The sequence below is a fragment of the Trichosurus vulpecula genome, chromosome X (assembly GCF_011100635.1).
Source record: "Trichosurus vulpecula isolate mTriVul1 chromosome X, mTriVul1.pri, whole genome shotgun sequence".
Lineage (NCBI taxonomy): Eukaryota > Metazoa > Chordata > Mammalia > Diprotodontia > Phalangeridae > Trichosurus > Trichosurus vulpecula.
In genome coordinates this window covers 20,300,176-20,315,443 of record NC_050582.1, presented here as the reverse complement: position 1 = coordinate 20,315,443, position 15,268 = coordinate 20,300,176, and the positions used below count along the sequence as shown (strand labels likewise).

The window sequence follows — 15,268 nt, the reverse complement described above, 5'->3', positions numbered from 1 at the left end:
CATGTCAATGAAATTAGTAGGTTTGGTTTTTTTAATGGACCAGGCACTGTGCAAATATAAAAATAAGACAATCTGTGTCCTTACATTCTACAGATAAATAAAATACAGTCGATATAAAACATATTCACAGTGATTAGGGTGGCACTAATAATGGAGAATTTAGGAAAGACTTCAATTGGCATTTGAGCAGGTAGTAAAGCATTCCAAGCATGGAGAATGGCTTGTACAAAGGCATAGAATAGAGAGGTGGAATGGCATATATGGAAAACAAAAAGCTGGCCATGTTGACTGTAGCTTAGAGTAAATGAGGGGACCATGCGTGTGATCAACCAAGAAAGATAGGCTGGATCAAAATTATGAAGGGTTTTTAATGTCAGAGGAGTTGGTATTTTATCCTAAGTCAGTAGGGAGCCATTGCAGCTTCATGAGCAGAGGAGTTACATAATCAGACCCGTATTTTAAAAATAGCAATTTGACAGCTTTGTGGAGAATGAATTAGAGAGGGGAGAGCCTTGACGTGGGGAGGCCAGGTAGGAGACTACTGTAATAGGCTAATTGAGAGGTGATAAAGATCTGGACCAGGTAGGATCTATGCGAATAGAGAGAAGAGGGATCTATATTCCCATTAATCATACTTCCATTCTCTTCTGCCATTTACATTTAAGTCAGTACTGTTCAGCCAGTTGGTTAGCTAAATTCAGGCTGGACTCAAAAGCAATATTTTCTGAATTTATGCCTTGTTTCCTTCTCTCCATATCTCTTCCCCATCCTCTACCTGTACTACATGGGCAGAGAAAACATGGGAGCAGAGCAATATGGGGAAAGACTCTCCAGGTCTATGAGGATGTCTGAGGGTTCCTCTCTCCTTGGAAATGAGCTAGTCAGGGTGCTGGGTGACAGTGATGAGCGCTCATCTAGGCCATATTGGGAACTGATTCACCAAAGCTCCCGGGGCACAGGTGGCTGCTGCTGAGGAAACATGAGGAAGAGGCTAAGCCCCTTTCCTAGGGCAGGTTTTGGAAGGAGCAGCTCTAGAGAGCCCCCCCTACCCTGACAACTATTTCATGAGATTTGAGGACTTAAAAAAGTACCAGCTCAGAAAACTCTTATGCCAGCTCACCCTTGCCAGAGGAGCTGTGGAAATAACAACCTAAATCAAGTTAGTATTCCTCTTCCTACTCAACTGACATAAATTGTTGTTTGCTGTGGGCGAGTGGTAATAGGCAAGGCTAATGTAAAACGTGTTCTCATAAAAGGAAGGCATTCAACTTTCACCATGTCAGGAGCTCTGCTCAATTCGAAAGGACAAAGAATGATTGCCCTGAGATGTGTGCATACATTTCCATTGTGACTGGCCAGTGAAAGAAAACCCACCTGCCACTCCTCTGCCACTCAACCCAACCAAAATGACGTGGAAACTTGAGCTATTGGGTGGGGATCTGTCTTGTTTATCAGTTCTTTTTTAGAAATTAGAAACCATGAAGCGAGTGCATTGGAGCATGGGGATTTACATGTAAAATTTCTGTTAATGCTAATGAGAATTAAGTATGTGAATCCTCCGTGTGCTAGCGGGAGTCTTGACACCTGGGGGAGATGAGTGGAGGAGGGGTTGCATTCATGTGTAACTTCCACTAATCGCAAAGAAGAATTAAATGAGTGACTTGAGGGAGGAAAGCCTCTCAAGTGAATAGTAATCAACAAAGAAAGCAAAGATCTTTTTTTACTTTATGGCTTATGATAATTTTAAATTGTCTCTGAAATATATAAATGCTAGTAGGATACTATGCCCCCCTGTAATACATGCTGCAGAATACATAAGCTCAGAATGGACCATTGATTCAACTAGTATCTTCATTTGACTGAGATTCCTCGAGATAAATCTAAGCTGAGCTGTTTACATCTGTCTACGTACAAACTAGTTAAATTGAATTGAGTTGTTTAAAAAGTTTAAATAACTTGGACTTGGTTGTTGCTAATTTTTCCTACCTGGTATCATGTAACTGAGTTTACCATTTTTTTATCTTCCAGATGGTAGTTTCAGTCTCACATAGATCCAACCTGTGACAGGTTTTTGTTTGTATTTTGTCCCTCCTCCTCCTCCTCCTCGTCCTCCTCCTCGTCCTCCTCCTCCTCCTCCTCCTCCTCCTCCTCTTCCTCCTCCTCCTCCTAATCCTCATACTCCTCCTCCTCCTCCTCCTCATCCTCCTCTTCTTCTTCTTCTTCTTCTTCTTCTTCTTCTTCTTCTTCTTCTTCTTCTTCTTCTTCCTCCTCCTCCATCACTATCACCACCACTGCTACTACTACTATTCCTCATTTTAGGGAGACAGTGTGATATAGTGGTGATGGTATGCACCATGGAGCCCCTAACTTTAAGTCATAGAAAACTGAGTTTAAATTCCAGCTCTGCCACTTAGTACCCATGTGACCTTGGATAAATCACTGAACTACTCTGGGCCACAATTTCCTCATCTGAAAAATGAAGGCCTTGGACCATAATCACTAATGATTCCTTCAATTCTAGATCTTTGATCCTATAATAGGTGAAATGAAGGGACTGGACCAGGTGATCTTATAAGGATCCTTCTGACCAAACTGTATGATCCTTTGTTGATTTTAAAAGTTTATTAAAGCATTAAGTCAGGGAGCTTGGTGGCGTAGTGGATAGAGGGTCAGACCTATAGTCAGAAAAATTCATCTTCCTAAGTTCAAGTCTGGCCTCAGATACTTACTAGCTGTGTGAACCTGGGCAAGTCAGTTAACCCTGTTTGCCTCAGTTTCCTCATCTGTAAAGTGAACTGGAGAAGGAAATGTCAAATCACTCCAGTATCTGTGCCGAGAAAACCTCACAAGAGGTCATGAAAAGTTGGACCCGACTGAAAACGACTGAACACCAACAAAGCATAAAATTGCTCTTAGAGAAATAGTCAAATGGTTCGAATGTCATGGTTTCTGACTTATAAAAAAAAGAACTAATCTATAAGACAGATTCCAAACATGGATTGTAGTGTCATTCTGGTAATTTGAATATCAAAGGAGTTCGGGAAGATTGATTTTCATTTCCCATGAAAAACAGCTACTTAAAACTAGATATAGTCTAGCAACTGTGAATCACTCAGAGGATTGAGGAAATGTCTTGGGAAGACAAATATTCAGATGATAGGCAGTCTAGAAAATTAGATATCAATTCAATGTATTTATTTAAATTATACTTTAAAATAATTGTTGTGCTATGTACAACTGTAGACGTGTACAGGAAGAAGTGTGTCAAAACCTAGCCAGCGCATTCTAATACTTATCATAAAGAAACATTTACTGAGTGGTTGTCCTATGCACTAGCATTATACCAGCAGTAGGAATCCGAACTCAGCACTTCTAAACCCAAATCGATTATCAGTGCCTCCATTCGCCAAAACACTTCTTCCTCCTGCTGTCCTAGCTCATTCTTTGACCCCCTTACTCAAAATTTCGGTGTCATCTTTGGCCACTACATTTCCTTCATCGCTCACCTTTCTTCAGTCACCAAAGCCTATTGATCCACCTCCCACAGGATCATTTCCATTGTTCCCCTACTTGTCATCCCCACTGCCACCACGCTGGTTCAGTCCCTCATTGCTTCCCATCTTGGCCCTACTATGACTTGGCTGTCTCTTTGCCTCCACAACTTTTTCCAGGCTCTGGTATGTACCATTCCATAGTAATCTTCAATAGACCAATTCTGCTCATGCCATTCCCTGGCTCAGAAACCTTTGCTTTCTCCTCATTGCCCACAGGATGGAGTAGAAGCTTCTTAGCTAGGCATTAAAGACTTTTTAAAGTATTCTGTCCTTCACCTACCTTCTCAGAATTATTTCTCACTGCTTCCTTGTATATATGTACTTACATTCCAGCTAACATAATGCTTAAAACTGCTCTAAGACTTTTGCAATACCTTGATTATTTTGCCTTGAATTACGGTTGTGTTGTATTAACTCCCCCTACTCAGTCAGAAATTTATTGAGGACAAGAACTGTTTTATACATCTTTGTAGTCTCTACAGTTTTGTGCTTTGTGCATTGACCGTAGTAGATGGTAGACAAGTATTTGCTAAACTGAAAGAGGTCGTGGAGAGAGCAAAATAGTCCAACCTCTCTGCCCCCAAGCAAATTGGTCCTTAGCAGTATTCAGACCATCCTCCTCACTTGATTGGCTCAGGGGCCTAAAGGCGTAATGTGTTAATAGCACTTCCTATTCCCCTGAGCTCAAAGCAGCTCTGAGAAGTTCCAGGGACGCATTGATGCTTGGCTGGTAGATCACCAAGGGCAGCTCAGAAACAGGAACTTCCCTCAGCAGAATCAACTTGAAGGTGCTCAGCACCTCTCCTTGTGGACCATCCTTCTCTTGTTATGGCTAAGAATATCCTTTTTTAACTATTCAGTGAACTACGAGTATTTTAATGGCGAACCTAAACTACCAGGAAACTGGCCTGAGTCAGGCCCAGCCCAGAAAAAGCGGACTAGACCTGATCCCAAAGAACTGTTGATCTACTCAGGGAGATAAGTCATTCACTCTATATGAAAAAGATAGCACTACAAGAGAGGGAGCACAACCTGCATTGCCAAATAGCAGCTCATCTAGCAAATAAATACTCAGCCATAGAAACATCATTGATGTTTCTTGTTCTAAGAGCTTCTGAAAAGTTTGCCGAGGTAGGATGAACCCCAAGGACTAAATTAAATCCAAACTGATAAATTAAGAATTTCCCCTCTTTTCTCCCTGCCTAGGCCTAGTGTTTTTGAGTAGTATTTACCACCTCAAACAGTGAATGTAGAGGGCAGATGGAAGCTGGACTCTCCACCTCAAACAATAAAGAGTTATCAATTCTAACGAAAATCCCCCAGGTGAGAAGTGAACAGGTGTATTTTAAATTCTCTTACCCTTCCCCTGGCACTTTTACTTGTTTACAACGATGAAAATAATTCTATTAGAACACCATGTGGTGATTTGGGAGCTGAAATTTACTAAATGATATTTAGGAGACCAGAAGGGCCCAATTTATGAGCAGGGAATGGAGTAGGTTTTTGATATCGTTGGGCCAGCTCTATCATCTTGTATTCCTGACAATGACTGAATAAGGTACAACGAAGATACTTGGTCATGTGAGTCTCTGATGCAATGAGGCCTTGTAACAATGAGGCCCTGGACATAAGTCTTGAGTTACTGATCCAACATGGATCCAGGGCCATTGAGGCTGCCTGGGGTTTCAGATCTCCCCTAACTTTTAATTTGAACCACAAGAAACCATCAAAAGTCTTTGATTGTTTATGTAAAGATTTTACATGAAAAATTCTGAGAGAATTCCAGCTTAGGACATTCTAACCTGGCTGCCAGCATTCTTTATTACCACTTCTCCTGAACACATGGCAGTATTTCTTTTCTGTGTAAAAGAATGGTTTACTGTTTAGTGGTATTTACTGTTGAAAAGATGCTGGGCTATATTTGTTAATGCCTAGGTCTTAGCAGTAGCTAAGTAGGAGTTCTTAACCTTGTTTGCTTGTTCCTTTTAATATTTTGATAACGATGGGTTTCATTTGTAACCCTTGGTATTTAATTGTATGCATTTAAAAACAGTATTCTGAAAAGGGGTCCCTAGGCTTCACCAGACTTCCCAAGGGATCCATGACACTATCCTTGCTCCTTTACCTCCTTCAGATAATTATGAAGTGCTTTGATTAATTAATTAATGTATGCCACAAGCTGGAGGTCATACTAGGAGCAGTATCAAAGATAGACCTTGATATTTGTGGAATTCTCTCTAACAAAATTAATAAAATTCTGTGACCTCTGCAATATTGAGATTAGATAACAGAAAATAATTGTTCTTATTCACTTGGTTGTCAGTTCTTTGAGGCTGATTCTTCACTCCAATCTCCCCAGTCTCTCAGCTCTCAAAGCCCCATATGCATATTTACAGTGGGGGAATAGAAATGACACAGCCCTGTTTCCATTGCACATAGAGGAATAGGGACTTCTTCCATATTGCTGAAAGCCCATGTCCTTAGTCTGGGGATTCTAGTGGACTGTAATACAATATAGCGACCAAGAAGGCCAATGGGATTCTGGACTGAATGGTGTTTAGAACAAGAGTTCTTAGCCTTGGTGTCATGGATGCCTTTAGCAGCCTGGTGAAGCCTGTGAAACCCTTCTTGGGATCATATTTCTAAATACATAAAATAAAATACATCAAATTAAAAAGGAAACCAAGTATATTGAAATACTTACCAAATATTTAAAAAAAACAAGGTCATGGAATCCAGGTTAAGAACCCCTGTATCTAAGGGAGAGAAGTCATAGTCCTACTATTTCCTCTTCTGGTCAGACTATATCTGGAGTATCATGTTCAGTTCTACCTGCCACCTTTTAGAAATGACATTAACAACCTGGAATACATGTCGAGGAAGGTGACTAGGATGGTGGTGAAGGCCTTGAGATCACAATGTGCAGGGATCTCTTGAACAAACTGGAAATGTTTAGCTTGAAAAGAAGACTCAAAAAGTACTTGTTCTCTTCAAGTTGAAGAGCCGTACTGTGGAAGAGAGATTAGTCTTGGTTTACTTGATTCCAGGGCATAAAAAAGGAATGGGTGGAATTTTCCAAGGAACAGATTCAGCTGGATGGCATTAGACATCTCCAAAAATGGAATGGGATGCCTGGAAAGGGAGTCAATTTTCCTCTATTTCCCTGGATGACTGCTTGTTAGAAACATCATAGTGGGGATTCCTGGGCAGGTATGAAGTTGGACTAGCCGGCCTTTGAGAAGCCTCCCAGCTCTGAGATTCGGAGATAAATATGATCACTTCATTTTTCTCTTTAGCTCAGGCCTAGGGACTAGAGAGATAGTCCCTAGTCTTTCAATGTTTATATAAATATACCAGGTAATAAACATGGGCATATTGCAGAGGGGAAAGGGGTTATTGGCTATCAATCTATTTCTGCATAAATGTGGAACTTCTTTAATAATACGTATACCATGACCTCACCATAGTTCTTGATCCCATCTCATGCTTATTACATTTCGAGTGAAGAGAGAATGTAGCTATTGCCTGTCAAAATTATAAATATGGGAAATCCTATAGAAGGAGAACTCAACTGTTTTTTCTGTCTTTCTTTCAGTGCTTTCAAAGCTTGTCACCCCAAAATTAAGAGTTTCTTCTTTGCAACTGACTGTCTGGAAGAAATGAATCAGTAAGTAATTTCTTTTCTGTAGCCAATTGTTGTAGCAATGTGAGAGCCCCTCAAGACAACAGAAAAAGATGATTACATTTCCTCTAGGAGTGTAGAAGTTACCTTTAACGCCTATTCTAACACCCAGATGCGCCTTTCTTTCCTCTATGGTCTCTTCAGAACCAGGGATCAGTATTGTGTTCTCATTCACCATAAAGATGAAGGTCTAGGATTCTTGACTTTATGATTTGCTTTTCCTACCCCAGATAGGGAAGAAGTAAATTAATATCTTGATTCATGCATGTTCACAGGCATATTTGTTTTCAAAAGGATTTTATCTATCCACTCTTTACCTGCAGACACAGAAGACTTTGTTGGAGAAGGAGAGAGGGAAATGGAGAGAGTCATGGGCGAAAAGGCATTGTAGTATCTGAATTTATGACTGTTTCTGTATCTCTAACTAATTGTTTTTCCACGCAAGGTTTTGGTTCCAGAGGTTATATTTGTATTTTATGTTGTTTCTGCAATTGTAAATGTAAATGAAGATTGGACGCCTTTTGAAATGTGTATCCATAGGCATTGTGTTTTATATCAAGGATTAAATCATTTTCTACTGGCCCCAAGAGCACTGCTTTCATTGTGCACTCCAGCATATATAAGGCAAAAATAGGAGCAACTCTGAGCCCTCCTGAGACCTTGCACTGCCACTGTTATTCAGGTGCTGTGCCCAAAATGCCAAGTGAGAGTACAGGAAGAACAAGGTGTTCCATATTGGACTTCCCTGCACTTTTTCAAGTTCTGGTACCTGCTCGTTCCCAACTGCCTTGCTTTAGGTGTGTGCACCTGCCAAGCTATTTTCCTGCAAATTGAAATTGCTTTGCAGAATGAACACGTGCATACTATTGAGTTCCTTTTACAAGGAATTCATTAATAATAAAATTAACAAACTTGTTTCCTATTTGTCAGGGTCACTCTGCTGCCCGTACTTTGACTGGAAGGTCCTTTCACAGATTCACCTCATAACTAATCAACCTGTCAGTCACTCACACCTGTAGATTTAGTCTATGAAGTGCAATCCCCAGTATGCCAGCTACTTAGGCATCAATGCAATTTGACTTTCATGGAAACTTTCCATGTAAATGAAGTATGCAACACAAGACATTAATTCCAATTAGGGAAAGCAGCAGGTTATTAATATTTTAAGGCATGTTGCCTAATGGCATCAGCAAAGCTTGGCTGTAACAGGCTCCTTATGTTTGGGTTTAATGTTGATAGGAAAACATGAAGCAACATCTCATTGGAAAAGGAAAATTGCTTAAATTTGTTTTCGACCTGCCAGAAGGAAGGGTTGTTCTTCCCTCAATGAGTTTAATTGTGTTGGATTCAATCCTGTCACGTTGCTGGTGTCTAATATTTATGCCTATGAGACCCAAGCACAATGACACACTTATTCTCTTGAGAACGCCTAATAAGGTGGTACAAAGAACGAAATCAGAGTGGGTATGGGAAAACCCCCTGGAGTGAACACAGGGACGGCCCTATGTGTGACCTGACCCAAGTGCATTTTGAGGCCACATGGTGTTTTTCTGAGTTGAAGCACATGGACTCTTCCACATCCATCCACATTAGTAAGAGCATCTGCCATGTGCTCAGCACTGGACATGACAGGGGAAGGGTTTGTACAAAGGAAAGAGGAAAATAGTCCAGATATTTGCCTCTCATGCCCCCAACTTTATGCCACACCTAAAAACACTATTGGCAAGTGCACAGATGATCAGTGACTGCTGCCAGGCAGAAAAAGAAATAAATACCGTGTTATTGTTGTTGTTCAGTCGCTTTTCAGTCATGTCCAACTCTTCATGACCCATTGAGGGTTTTTTTGGCAGGGATGCTGGAGCGGTTTGCCATTTCTTTCTCCAGCTCTTTTTACACATGAGGAAACTGAGGCAAACAGAGTAAAGTGACTTGGCTAAGATCATATGGCTAGTTTGTGTCTGAAACTAAATTTGAACTCAGGAAGATGAGTCTTCCTGACTCCAGGCCTGGCACTCTACCCTCTGCAGCGCCACCTAGCTGCCCCCAAAATGATTAAATCGTTAAACAGATTTGTGGTAGGGGGATTTGAGGTTGAGGGACATCTCCATGCTATGCTGCCCCAGTGTCTACCTCAGCACTAGAACTCTGGATCCCATCTCTGGAACCCTAAGCTCTAATTGTTGAACATTCTGCTTGTGTTTCCCAGGTAGGGCCATCATGCCATCGTGCCACCTCTCAATGCTTTGCCATTCACATTCCTATCTCCACTTCTGACCTGCATCTTACGCTCCCCTCCTGGGGTCCCTGGGCTCTAATGATTGATCATTCTGCTTATTTTGCCCAAAGCTAAGCCCACCATGCCACTCCCTTGAACTTTCTATGCTATGCTGTTTGTCCTCCTGTTTCCCCCTCTGACCTGGAACGCAGGATCCTTCCCTCAGGACCCTATTGTCTAATTAGCGAGGTTTCACATTATTTTACCTGGTCCCTGATCTATGTCACCCCTTCTGGCTATTGCTGTGCTATACTGCCTGCAACTCAGAACCCCAAGCTCCCTTCCTTGGAAACCTAGGCTTGGATTGGTGACCATTTACTTTATTTGATCCAGACTCGGGCTAATCATGCCACTTCCCTGCCACCTCTGTGCTTCAGCTTCCACTTCTGACTTAGAACTTAGGTTTCCACCCCTGGGACATTGAAGTCTTATTGATGAGCACATTCCCTCTCTTTCCTGGACCTAGAACCATTGGATCACTTCCCAGCCATTATTCTGCTGTGCTACCCATTCTCCAGACTCTACTCCCAACTCTGAACTCAGACCCCCCCTCGGGACTCTGAGCTCTGATTTTTGAGCAGGTACCACAACTTGCCATACCTAGGCCTCCAGCACCATTTCCTGTCCATCTCTATGCCATTCGTAGAAAAGCTACCACTGTGAAAAGTTAGAGTATGATCCCTATACAAATTCCAGTGGAGGATGTGGCTAAACCAGGCCAGTGTCAAAAGAATAAAGTAGATGATTCAAGCAAAAGGGCTTTTTCCTTATTTGTCCAAATTGTCACCGCCTTTCTTCACCTTTTGACAGACAAACAGACCAGCTGAGATGACTCATTCAGTGAACAGTGAGAGAATCCAAGAATTCTGATTCTTGCTTTCTTCATCTTGGCTGAAAACCAAAATACTGCTTTGTCTTACTCTTATTTTCACATAAATATTAGAGTTATCCTATGATAAATATTGGTTGATTATATTTGAAATGATAAATGTAAAATAAGAACTCAGAAATGTTTTCATAAATCTCTATTAGTAATAAAACATAATTAATAGAGTTATAATTATGTTCTCTTAGACTTTTCTCAGGAAAAGTGACATTTCAGCTAAATGATTTCATTAGGCAAATAAAATGAGCTTGGAATGTTCCAGTTTTCCAATTATACTGAATGTTTTTTACATATGGATCATATCCAGCTGACCTAAGTATGAGTCCCAGCTCCACCATTTACTAACCATGTGTCATTTACATTCTCTGTGCTTCAGTTTTCTCATCTGCCTTAATGGAATTGTGCAGATCCAATGCAAGTAAGATGCTTTGTGTCTATAAACATGGGAATGTATGTATGGAAAATGTTAAGGAATATGTACATCATGAATATATGGAAAGTGTTACTAAGATGACTATTATTATTATCATCAGGTTGGAAGCAGGGCGATCAGTATTTCAGCCACTGCAACTATTGCTAACGAAGACAACCTACCATAAAAGAGGGGCTGCAATCTGTATCAGTAGAGGGAGCACCCAGGCCAGCAAAATCATAAATCACAAACACTTGAAGAAATATTATCATTTATGGTTGTTAGTCATTTGAAAGTCAAAAAGGCTGATCATTTTGGAAAGAATTTAGTAATAATTGATCAATAAAAAATTGTATTGAGTGAAAAGGTTATTTTTCTTTGAGAAAACAATTTATCCTAAGTATCAACATGTCCAATTCTGCAGTTAGGATGTATTAACATTCAAAAGAAAGGGATTAGTAGAACACATGTACTCATTATCTTAAGAGCAAAATAATTCCAATTTAAACAGAGTTTGAATATGAATACAGAACACCTCTTCTAAAAAATGTACTCATTTTTACCACACGTCACTTTAATACACAAGAAGCCCGAAACATTGATGGATAAGATAGTAGTATGCCTCAGACTTGGCAAGAAACTTGAGCGTGACTCCAGATTAAACTCTTATATGATGCTTATCCCTTTCTATATTGTATATGACTTTTCTCTGACAATATTTTAAAATAATATGTAGTGGGTTTTTAATGGAATACTATGATTTTGATGTTTACAAATGCTCTTTTAATTAACGTCACCAGGAAATTTAAACAATACAAGCTTAAGCGAGAAAATGGGAGGAAAATATCCAGTGAGTTGACAGGGTTATCGTTTAAAAGAATACTTCTTATTATCTGTGTAAAAAAGATACACCCAGAGAGATCATGAATTATCCCAGTTACCTTGTTGACTGTTAAGACGTCGCAAATATCTTCTTTTATTTGGCTGACAAATCTAGATAGACACCACATGAAACAAAATCACCGGAATCATGCCCAGTAATCCAGCCAGAGCAAGTACCTAGACTTAATCCTGTGAGTGAATTTACTTCTCATTTCAGTAACTGTAGCAAACATAATTGCTGGAGTACTGACTGCTAGGAAGGATTTGAAGCATATGAATAGATGAATTTATTAAGCAAAGTCATTTAACCTTCTTGTTTCAGTCTGGAAAATCAACTAAATTTTCTCCTCAGGAAAAAAAGAACCAAGTGGTTGGACAACACAGGTACAAACTCTAAGTTATTCTCACCTATGACTGTGCTTATCCAAACAGCGGTTCTGGACTAAATCAACCCAGAAAATGGGGTTTTGTATAGGTCCTTGTAAAAAAACTGGCGAAACAGCTAGGATTAATTTTGTATGTTCCATTTTTCAGATATTATGGTAACAATGACAAAAAAAGATGTAATCTGAAATTATTAAAGTGTTTATCTCAGGGAATGACTCGAACATTAAAGAGACTACCTGAATCATGGAGAAAAGGAAGCCCAGGATGTGAAAACATTTGAAAGCCTTCTAGAGACAGCCTTGTAAAGAGAGAAAGAAGGGCCCAACTATGAGAATTGGTCTTTCCTGACCAAATGAAACTAATACAGAAGTTTGTCAATCTCATAAACCACAAAGAATTGAATCACCTTTAAAATTACAATCTAATTCAATTTCTTTTTTCAGTCTTTTTTCTGATACCAAATCAGTCATTTTAGCCAAACCGAACAGCTAGTCAATTCAACTAAAAAAAATGGTCACTCCGGTTGTTTACTGAACTCTCCAGTCAATCGAATCAAAATCATTGAAGCAATTCTTCATATGGACAGCCTAAGCAGAAGTTTTAAACAAGGAGATGTTTTTAGTTGGCAAACTTAGTTTATCAGAATAATCTTACAACTCTCTTTAAGTATTGCCTGGCTTCCTTTTTCCTGACATTCTTGACACTGAATTATCCTACCATGTTTGAGAGAATCTATTGAATATGCCACACTTCTCTCCATAAATTTAATTAAATGACATCTGCAACAGCAGAACTCATTTTTCCCAACTCATTCCTTTGGATGTGAAACGTTCTCTTGCTGATTCCGAGACACAGCATACTAAACTGACATTAGTAAGGTGTACATCTTGAAGTGTCCATTTAAATGAGAACTATGCCAACTCTGTTGCCACTAAGAGAATTCTTAATTAACCTGATGATGCTGTTAATAATAACATCCATGTGGTCTCAGAAATGAGACATCAAAGCATTGCTTCCTTCTTGACTTGTTTTATTTGCTCCAGCTTGTTGTAGATTCAAACTGTTTGCTAAAGAGGCCAAAAGAGAATTCAAGACCCATTCGCTGCCACTCCACTCCCCATGGCACACAGTTTCATTGTTTCAGTCAAATGTTGATCACCCAGCCCTTCTTTACCTCTAACTGTAATTAAGTATATCGCTCATTCTAAAACTGCTCATTTTTTCTTGACTTGCTGTGTGTTCCCTTGGGTACCTGAAGGGGAAGGAAATTTCCAAATGTTTTCATTAACTGGCACTCAGAACACTAGAAAGAGAGATTGTATTTCTACCTGCTCCTCATTTGTATGGCAACCTTAAATCTTTCCTTCCAGAAGTAAAGTTACTGGAACCCAACTCTGACATATGAAGCATATGGCATGATTAGGCTTCTATGGAGAATTACAATGTGCTAGAAGGGACCAATTCCAGAAAAATAATTACTTCTACAGCATACCCCAAAATGGTCATCCATTTTTTGTTTGAAGACCTCCAGTGAGAGAATCAACTGATTGTAGAGACCATTTCTTTTGAGAACAGCTCTAATTGTTTGGAAGTTTTTCCTTATGTCAAGTTTAACTTTGTGTGTAAACAAAACCAAAAGTTTAGAGTCTACAAATCTCAAATGAAATATTTAGAAAGTGAATAAGAAAACTCTCTGAATTGTCTTGATTAAGCATGTATTTAATGGCTGCCAAAAAGGGTTAGCTGTGTGACTCTGGGCAAGTCACCTAACCTGTATGCCTGTTTCCTCGGCTGAAAAATGAGGATAATAATAGCACTTACCTCCCAGAATTGTTGTGAGGATCAAATGAGAAAATATTTCTAAAGTGTCTAGCACAGTGCCGGGCACACAGTAGGCGCTTAATAATGTTTGTTCCCTCTCCTTCTCTGCCCCCCCCAATAGATGAATTAGCACCATTCAACATTGACATTAGCCAGCTAATGAGCTAATTGGATTGCTGTCTCAGTAGGTACACTGATCTTTCTAGGAAAACTATAAAATTATTCCAGTTGACTCATTGTTCTTTACTTGCTCTATTCTGAGCCAGGCCTCTCTGGCCAGCATTGACATCTGATAGTTAATGACAGTGCTCTCAAGTATTAGTCCTTTAATTTGTGATATGCACCTTTTTGTGCACACAAAGTTGTAAGTGCCCCCCCCATCAACATGTGGGACACAAATTATTCTGGCCTTCTAAGGCACAAGTTGACTATTAAAACAAAAATGTTGAAAAGGAAGAGACTGCAAAAAACAGTAAGAAAAATGAAGTCTAACATTGGAGTAGTCGTGTACATATTCCCTAGGCAGGTGAGCCATCCAGACCCAACGCATGCATGCTTGCCATGTGCAGAACTGTGTAAGTACCTTACTTCTTCCTGTGATCCCTGTCAAAGGCAGCAATAATATTGTGTTAGAAAAAAAGTGTCTACCAGGTTCCCTGGGTGACTTTTTGACAGTTAACATATAGCTTTTGTCAGGGTTTGATAGACTCAACCTTTCCTTCTGGGCACCACCACATGTTCCCAGGAGATCCCAGACTTTCTCTAATATTAGGAACATCCGTATTCCAATAAACCTTATAGGAAAGAGAAATATGAAAAATTTGATCTGTAACTAGAAAAGCACAGATGTCACTAAGAGCAGAAATCTGACCACTGAAAATCCTTCAGTAACAGCAGGACGGTACTTCATTTTGATGGTCTCTGTTCTGTTGTTACTTAGGTAATAGGAGAAATGTCAGTCACTGAACCCAGAGACAAAAAGAGAAAGAAGAAGAAAGACATTAGGTCCAGAAGGCACTTCCTCTGTGAGCTCTACCTATTCCTGTCAGCAGCCAGGGCCCTACCAAAGCATCGCTCTTTCTTATGACCCAGAAGATGCAAAACTCTCATAAAAGAAGCTGTTGGAGAAAAAATATGAATACTGTACTCTGTGTCTTTGACGCAGGTCTGCCAGAAACATTTATTATTAATTTAACATTATTCTAAATCCAAGCAATGACAGCGCCCCCTTCTGCCAAGCCCTCAGACATCTCTCTAACGAAAGGCAACTTGAACAGGGAAAAAGATCACAATGTGATAGAATACACTTTGGGGTTAATAATCATTTAATCAATTCCTTCTTTTGACCACTCTCCTCCAGCGCTCTCCC

General features: G+C 39.9%; 1 protein-coding gene across 1 annotated transcript in view; it reads left to right on the top strand.

Annotated features, from left to right (window-relative positions):
• LOC118832811 (connector enhancer of kinase suppressor of ras 2-like) overlaps positions 1-15,268 on the top strand; it is a 566,603-nt gene that overhangs the window by 521,539 nt on the left and 29,796 nt on the right. The window contains exon 19 of the mRNA XM_036740170.1: positions 7,150-7,221. Within this exon, the coding sequence (XP_036596065.1) occupies positions 7,150-7,221 (72 nt within the window). The remainder of the gene's footprint in view (positions 1-7,149; positions 7,222-15,268) is intronic.